The sequence below is a fragment of the Medicago sativa genome, chromosome 5, assembly GCF_051527215.1.
Source record: "Medicago sativa cultivar Bolivia chromosome 5, Bolivia_mono, whole genome shotgun sequence".
Lineage (NCBI taxonomy): Eukaryota > Viridiplantae > Streptophyta > Magnoliopsida > Fabales > Fabaceae > Medicago > Medicago sativa.
This window is the reverse complement of record NC_140753.1, coordinates 17,880,978-17,890,046: the sequence shown is the minus strand read 5'-3', so window position 1 is coordinate 17,890,046 and position 9,069 is coordinate 17,880,978. Positions and strand designations below refer to the sequence as shown.

The 9,069-nt window shown below is 33.9% G+C and overlaps 1 protein-coding gene across 1 annotated transcript; it reads left to right on the top strand.

Moving 5' to 3' along the window:
* Positions 1-743: 743 nt before the first annotated feature.
* LOC146920683 (uncharacterized) lies at positions 744-6,752 on the top strand. The gene is made up of 8 exons (XM_085714118.1): positions 744-1,036; positions 2,176-2,391; positions 2,647-3,129; positions 3,244-3,438; positions 3,699-3,878; positions 3,975-4,037; positions 4,114-4,547; positions 5,997-6,752. Exons 1-8 carry the CDS (start codon positions 802-804, stop codon positions 6,597-6,599), a joined length of 2,409 nt encoding a protein of 802 aa, XP_085570244.1. The 5' UTR covers positions 744-801; the 3' UTR covers positions 6,600-6,752.
* Positions 6,753-9,069: the final 2,317 nt, after the last annotated feature.

The window sequence follows — 9,069 nt, the reverse complement described above, 5'->3', positions numbered from 1 at the left end:
GTGTAATACTTTCGGTTCGCTTTGGCATTTGGTGCATGGCTGGATTGGTTGCTATGGGGTGGATGCAGACAATATTTCCAACCATTTGTTACAGTTTACTTATATGTTAGGTGGTGGTCATGCTAGACGTTCTTTTTCGCAACTCATTTGGCTTCTGTGTGCCTGAGTTGTTTGGAAAGAACGAAACCATCGCTTGTTTAATAATGTTGTTACTCCCACCCCCTGTTTATTAGACAAGGTTAAGACGTTGTCTTTAGGTTGGCTGAAAGCTAGAAATGCTACCTTTGTTTTCGGTACTCAGCAATGGTGGTCTAGCCCTCTTGTTTGTTTGGGTATAGGCTAACGTTGTTTTTGCTGTGTTCGGTATGTAACTGTTGTAACTCTTGTTTCTGTGGTAGTCTCCAAGGCACACCTTGTGCCTTTGGGACTGCTCTGTTTTAGTAATATATTTCCATTTTGGCTTGATAAAAAAAAATATAGTTATATCATAACAAATACTAGTAATAGATTTATTAAAATATCAACTTTTAATTTTTACAATTTACATTTGCTCACGTTAGATGACCAAAGTCCAAAATTGAACTTTGAAGTCTTATTTCTTTGACTTTCATACTAGCTAGTGTCAGAAAGTTATCTTGTCATTAACATAAAATAATACTCTATAAAATTAAATTAATACATTACGTTGTTGTCATGCACATCAAGTGTCTTTATTTATAAATAGGTTAGTTGATTGGCATTCCTTATTAGATCTCAAGTTCATGTTTATCTAGAGTAACTTCACATTTGATTTAACGTAAAATGAAAGCCACGAGTGTTCCCTCCTCGGTTGGAATAGTTCCAGAAGTGCTCACCTTTGACAACTATGAAAGATGGAGTGTTCTTATGAAAAGTTACCTGATGGGGCAAGGTCTGTGGGATGTTATCAGTACTGGTGATTCTGCTGAGGCTTTCTTGGAAGAGAATTCTGAAACATGGAGGCATTTGAGCAACAAAAAAGGCAAAAAGTTTGAAGCTACCACAGATATTGAGCAAGGTTAGTATCTAGTCTAATCTAAAAGTGGTAAACCCTTACCCCAGAATTATGTGTGTCCTTAATTTGTTATTTTATTAATAGTGTCCTTAATTTTTTTTTTTTTTAGGGAAGTGTCCTTACATTATTCAAAAATTAGTCCTCACTTATGAAATTGCTCATTCCCTTATATCAGCGGCAGTTAACTGTCGCTCGACATTTTTTAACAGCCGTTAACTGCTGCTGACACTTTTAAAGTCGTTTAAACCGACTTAAAAAGTGATTGAACCGATCTTAAAAGTGTCAGCAACAGTTAATTACCGCTTAAAATTGCGAACGACAGTTAACTGCCGCTGATACAAGGAAATGATCAATATTAAAAGGGAGAAGAACAATTTTCAAATTATTCTTGTATGTGCTTCAGCCCATGCTCCAATGGGCCTCTGTTTTGTACTAAACTGTACGAAAATTGCTCTTCTCCCATCCAAAATTGCTTACTCCCTTGCAAATTGATGAAAATACCCCCTACGTGACTTAAGTCGAACTCCGTATTTTTAGCTTGAGTTAACTCATGCAGGTTATAACTCAGAGTGAGTTAACTCACGCAGGTTGTAGCCCAACGTGACTTAAGTTACGCTGGGTATAATGCCTACGTGACTTAAGTCACGTGGGAAGTATTTTCGTTAGTTAGTATGAGAATGAACAATTTTGGGTGGAAGAAGAACAATTTTTAAACTGAACTCCTCAATTTTTTTAAAAAAATGAAGACCAATTTTATTTTTTGAAAAAAATTGTGAAGCCTAATTTGATTTTTGACAAAAATAAAAATAACTTTTGCTATGAATCCCTATCTTTGTCTTACATGAACCCCTATCATAAAAAGGACAATCTACTCTCTCCCCCTCTCTATCACCTAATTAAAAACATATTTGTCATCAATAATTCAAAATCAAGTATATTATATGAACCCCTAACATATTTATCATCATTAGCCCTATGACATTGTTGATTTATCAAAAATGTTATAAATATTTAGATTCATTGCTAATCCAGAAACATAAAATTGTAAATGTCTCCAGAAATAATCATGTACACACATACTCTTTTTCCTGTAATATCTTTTGATTACAATGTAACGGATCGATATGGTAAATATTTCAAAGGACTCGTCGACGCTCACCAAAGTGTTTCTGAAGCTTATCAAAGAGAGGTTTCATTTAAGATGAAGAATGCAAAAGCTTTGCATATTATTCAACTATCATGTGGACGACAGATTCAGGATGAGCTTTGTCATTTTGAATTAGTCAGCTATGCATGGAGTCACTTGTCAGTGGTTTATGGCAAAACTTTAAAAATCAATCTAGATAAACTGCAGCACGGTATGTATTGAAATGTAAATATGTATCTGTTACTTCCTTCGATCTTATTTATAAGAAACAATTAATTTTTTAGATTCACTGTTTAATTGTTGTATCCAGTCGTAAATATAGGCCGGATACATCAACTAATTGATAAATCTAAAAAGTCGACTGTTTCTTATAAATAGGACTGAAAGGAGTATAATATAGAGAATATATATTGTACTGATTTTCCCTCCAATATAATATTTATGCATGTTTAAATGTAAATGGCAGATGATGATGATATAGTTAGTGTGAAACATAAAGAACTATTCAGGATGGTGGAGAGAGGTGATCCTATTGAAGATATCAAAATAGATCAGAATGTATATGATGATATAACCTCTACTTCAGCTAGGACGCTACTTCACATTGCAGTAAATGCTGGAAACCTGAAAAATGTGGAAATGTTGGTGAGAGAAGGGAGAGATGAGTTTGTAACAAAGCAAGATAGGCATGGTGACACAGCTCTTGCTCTTGCAGCTTATTATAATGCAAAAATAGATATAGTGAAGTGTCTGGTAGATAGCAAAATGGGGGAGATGTTCCTGATGACACATAATACAAACGGAGAACTCCCCGTTCATATGGCTGCTGGTAAAGGACACAAAAAAATGACTGGTTTTCTTTACTCAAAAACTCCCGGAGAAGTGTTCAAAAAAGATTCACGAAATCGAGTTTTGCTTCTTGACCGATGTATCACGGCCGAAGTATTTGGTAACCGAATTTAAAAGTTCCAATTGTGTTACAAGTTAAAGAACTAAATACAAAATTATGAAATACTAGCTTGAATTTCATTTTGACTTTTCAAATGTATGCTTGATATGCTAGAGGTGGCTTTGAGGTTACTCAAACTTTACCCGGATGATCTATTTCATGAAGCCTCATACGGTGAAATCAACAACGAAGAACGAAATGAGGAATCCAACAAATTCTCCACCTTAGTTTCATTGGCTAAATTTAAATTGCACCCTAATTTTCCAAACAGACGATTCCTCCAACCTGCAAAATACTTCATTTATAATCGTAAGTTTCCAAGCTAAGATTTACCTTTATTGTATGAAACGTCTAATATGGACCCGATTTAAAAGTGGATTTCACTATTACTAGTGGATTTTAATAAACTACTGTATTTTTCTTCATTTTTTGTTAATATAAAACTATTTTTCACTAAAATTGATATGGTTTAACCTTTGAATTATATTTTGAGAGGTTCATGTTAGAAACACAATTTATGTGTATCACATAATAATTCATCTATTCCTAAAACAATTTTATTATTACAGATTTAAGCCTAAAACAATTTGAAGACAACTATGGGATTCCCGAATCCGAAATTTTAGAGTATATACGATTGATTTATGTCGATAGAAGTGTACATGCGACATCATCTTCTGTAAAATGTTGGTCAGCACCTGGCTTCCTCATGGTTTCAAAGTTTCTGTTTCTTCCTATAAAACTACTTGGTATGTTTGTTTCCATTCCCCTTGCAAATGGATTTGTTTATTTCATTTTTCGATATTTGTGCTTATTTTTACTGGATGATTTGTTGATTTGTGCAGATCGACTAATTCATAAATTTGCATACTTGTTGGTTGAAGTTTTCAAGTATCTAGATATCTTTGGTAAGCAATATTACTCTCATTTAATTTGATTTTCGGCAATGATTCATGTACTTATAAGTTCCTTTCATTGTGTCAGGAACAAGGGAAATATATGCAAGAAAATATACCTTATATGAAGTTGTGGGAATAATGAAATACTTGATCCAAAATCTCAAAGGATTTAATGGTTTAGGGCTCAGACAAGCTTCAGCACATGAAGCCATGTTGTATGCTGCCCAGAATGGAACGATTACATTGATAAATGCTATGAGGAATGCTAATCCTTATCTACTTTCAGTCACTGATAACAGTGGTAGAGGCATACTTTGGTATGCAATTCTGAAACGCAGAAGATATGTTTTCAAACTCATATATTCTCTTAATGGATTGGAGAAGGAGATGATTAAATATCGCACAGACTCGGTTGACAATAATATGTTGCACATGGCAGCACTTTTAGTTCCTTCATCTATCCGCGGTGGCAGATGGGGTCCTGCTATGCAAGTACAAAGAGAAATTCAATGGTTTAAGGTCATTTCTCTCATCTCTATCTATGATCTGATCTATCTGTCTGTCTGTCTATCTATCTATAACGGGAACAAACTACAAAGCTAGTCGTGAGGTACAAACACCTCTGATGTCTTGAATTAAAAGTAGATCAAGCAAAAGAAATATTGAATTGACAGAACAATTAACAGGTTTAGAACAATACTCTTGTATGAAAGTGATTTGGTGAAGAAAGAAAGTAATGAGAACTTTGGAGATTAGGAGAGAATGGAGATGATAAGAAATCCAATTTTTTATTGAATAATCGATCACATATTGATTTTTATGCGATTAGGGACTATTTATGAAACATGGGAATCAACAACTAACTAAAACTAAGTTGTAACTTGTAGCTTAAGTTACCTAACTAATATTTAGTTATTCAACTAGCAACCTTACTAACTTTGAATTATATCAACTAAAATCCTCAAATCAAGTTAGTTGTAAATACCATTACCAATCTTCTTCTAAGGTGTTCCAATGTGCTAGTCTTCGAAGGCTTTGTTAGCAAATCTGCAAGTTTTAAATCTATCTTGCAATATTGCAGCTCCGATTTCTCCTTGCTTAATTGATCCCTTAGAAAATGAAACTTTGTTTCAATCTGTTTGCTCCGCCCATGAGCAACTTGGTGCTTTGCAAGATCAATTGATGACTTGCTATCTACTAGCAATACAAAGTCATCTTCTCAACTTCCTTCAAGTTCATCTCTTCCATTAGAATGCTTAACATGCAATTATTGAAGTTGCAATGTACTCTGCCTCACAAGAGGATATAGTTATTACTATTTCCTTCTTAGAACACCGTGACACTGGTGCATTCTCATACATCACATATGCACATTCCTTTTCCTATCATTTAAACTAACAACCTAACTAACTTTAAATTATATCAGCTAATACAAATATATAGTAATCACATTCAAAGGGGTAGAGACACCCTTATTAGCTAGTAAATATGCACACTTGTTGACTTCATGGAGAGGTTGACGGAAACGTATATGAGTCTTTTTAGAATTCACCATATCAACTACCACCTTAGAATCCATCTCAAAAATGATCTTAGAAAGTGATAATTCTTGAGCAACCACCACCTTAGAATCCATCTAAAAAAACGACATAAGAACGTGATAATTATTGGACTATTACTTTTCCTATCTTATGAGTTTCTCGCGCGCCCTATTAGACACATGGGGTACAAGTGGCAATAACACATGACAATTAAATGGTGGGAAGTACGCATTCATACACTATCTGTTGGAACAATATTTAAAATTAGGAGTGGTCCAATGGACGGAGAGATTGTAGAGGTTTTCAAGAAACATCATTATTTAAGATATTAGATTGCTTTATTGACACTTGCCAAAAATATTTTTTACAAGTGTTTTCTAATGTATAATATTAAGATTAAGATTAAGATTGTTTGAAATCAATGCAGGCGGTGGAGGAAGTTGTGCATCCGATGTGCAAGGAAGCCAAAAATGAGGATGGTAAGAAGCCTTATGATGTATTCATTGAAAGCCATGAAGAGCTAGTGAAAGCTGGAGAGAAATGGACAAAAGACACAGCTAGTTGTTATATAGCTGTGGCTTCTCTCGTCCTTACTGTCATGTTTGCAGCAGCCTTTACCATCCCGGGTGGAAACAATCAACAAACTGGTACACCCATCTCCTTGGATCAAAATACATTTAAAATGTTTCTCTTAGCCAATGCGGTATCTATCATCACTTCCGCCACTTCAGTCTTGTATTTCATTTCGATTCTCACATCGAGTTGCCATGCCATAGATTTTCTCAAGGCCTTGCCTGTGAAGTTAATAACTGGCCTTGCGCTCCTTCTTTTCTCTGTCTGTTCCATGATGGTTGCATTTTACGCTGCGCTTAATATGATCTTAAAGCAAAATCACACTGGCTCTAGGGGGGTTGTTCTAGGACCCATCTTGTCCCTTGGTGGTGTTCCAGTTTTCATTCTCTTAGCATCTCAGATACGCTTCATCTCGAGGATTTTATATTCTACAATGAAAAATCGCATTAAGGGATGACATATGCCAGAAATGGTATTTCAACAAAAGTCTAATGTGAGTGATTGACACTTTTGCAAGAGAATAATGTTTTTTTTTGAATATTTCCTTCTATCATAAACGTTATACGTATTCTTACTCTCTATCTATCTCATTTTATTTGTGTTTTAAAAATTGTATGTAAGGGTTGTGATTTGTCTCCAGAAACTGCAGTGTAGCAGAAAAAATAACAAACCTATTTTTTCTACACAAGCATCGATAATCACCAATAGAGGTGGCACTGTTTGTTCAAAATTTGCTGAAGATTGAGCATGTCATAGAGGATAATAAAACATATTCGAGAGCAAATGTATTTTGATTCTCATTGCATAATTCAAGCTAACATTCAATAACTAAAACTAGAATGGATGCCTTTAAATTTGGCAAGAGATATCATTGTCTTGCTTAGGATTTGAAATATACAGTATTTTCCACCCTCAAAACTGTGAATATATCTCAGGCTTAGAGGAACAAAGAATATATTTCTGTAAAAAAATTGAGACATTCTTCAAAAGAACGAAATAAGCGGATTACTTTTTCCATCTTGTGAATTTTTTGGAAGAATACTTTTTAAAATATTGAAAATGATTAATTTTTATAAATTAATCTTTTCTTCTTAAGATTCTAGTGGTAAAACTCACACACAATAAGTGTTTAAAAAGCAAAGAATTGCGGGTTGGAACTAGCACACCAGCATAACAAATGTCCCATCATATTTACCATAAGGAGCTGCACTTACTAGACAATCTTTGTAAATTTTAACAATATTAAAAAAATAATAGGACATTTGTTATGCTGAGGTGTGAGTTCCAACCAAATTCTTTTTCAATTTTCCATTTTATTTTCAAGAATGAAAGAGTTGTAACTATTACATTGTTTTTCAAATACTTTAAAATGCGAATAAAGATATGTTGACACTCTTAATGTGTACACTTTTTTGTATCACTTTGAAAAATTTCAGTTAACCAAATATATGGTCTGTGTGACCACATTTTTCAGTTGCATGACCGCTAATTTTTCAGAAAAAATGTGGTCACGGAACTAAAATGCACGTGACCACTATTTTTCCGCTTAGTTAACCAAATAAATTATGGACAAATAGTGGTCACGCAAATAAAGAAATGTGGTTACATAGACCATATATTTGGTTAACTTAAATTTTCTAGAGTGATACAAAGGGTGTACACATTAAGAGTGTCAACCTATCATTGTTGCTAAAATGCTATAGTCCAATCGATAAAAAAGAGAAGCAAAATATGTACCAAATACATTCCTTACAAGTAAGAGTTATAAAGAGTTGACAACCAACTGAACTTTGAAGATGCAAATGAACCAAGACAACACAAGTAATACCAAATTCAGTAGTGGAAGAGATCCAATTAATTGTCTAATATAAAAATAAGAGTTAAATATGTTTTTCTGCATATATGTCCTTCCAATAGTGTCTATATCTTTCAATTTTTTCCTTTATAAATTCCTACTTTCACCTTGTTTTCGAGAATGGTCCATGCTATCAATTTTCTTAATAGAATGGTGATGTGGTATATAGTCTTATATTTGGATCAGAGTGTGTACCGTAGACAAAATATACAGAAGTAAAAGCTCTAAATTTAATGAGAACACCAGAAATTTTTAACGTGGAAAACTTCTCTTAATGTGAGAATGAAAACCATGGGACTTAATCCATCACTATAAAAATGATGGTTATAATCATTGTTATTTGTCTTAAATCTCTAGGAACTGGCAAAACATCATATAATCACTAATTATGAATCTGACATGTATAGACGTGTACATAGGACTTCTTCTGTGAAATGTTGGTCAGCACCTAGCTTCCTCGTACTGGCTTCGAATTTTCTGTTTCTGCCTATAAAGCTACTGGGTATGTTGGTCTATTCCCCTTACAAATCATCAAATTTTTCATTGGGTACCGATGATTCATTTGTTTTCTCTACTTTTTTTGTTCAGGTCGACTACTTCGTGAATCTACTTGCTTGTTGGTTCAACTTTTCAAGTATCTAGATATCTTTGGTACGTAAAACCGGTCAGCAATACATAGCAAAATGTTTTGTGCGCATTCATATGAGTGTATATACTCTGAGAGAGATAAAAGATAATAATGTGATAGACGTAATTTAATTTGAACTGTGCAAATGTCTAGTATTTGGGTGTTAATGTTTGTTCCACTAACATTACTCTAATTTTTTTTTTTTGTAACGATTCAAGTACTTATACGTCCCTTCTATTGTTTCAGGAACAAGGGAAATATATGATATAAAATATATCACTACAAGAAAAACATTGATCAGGGACGGAATTTTCCGTCGCACAATAGTGTAAATATCCGTCCCAATTGAAATCTGGGACGGAATTTGCAACATTTTTCTTTCGTCGCAAATAGTGTCGTCGCAATCAGTTGGGTTCGGAATTATTTCTTCCGTCACATATTTGG

Coding starts and splice junctions, on each gene's coding strand:
- LOC146920683 (XM_085714118.1), top strand. CDS start 802: ATGAAAGCCACGAGTGTTCCCTCCTCGGTTGGAATAGTTCCAGAAGTG. Junction 3,130..3,243: donor TATCACGGCCGAAGTATTTG/GTAACCGAATTT, acceptor TTGATATGCTAG/AGGTGGCTTTGAGGTTACTC. Junction 4,038..4,113: donor CAAGTATCTAGATATCTTTG/GTAAGCAATATT, acceptor TCATTGTGTCAG/GAACAAGGGAAATATATGCA.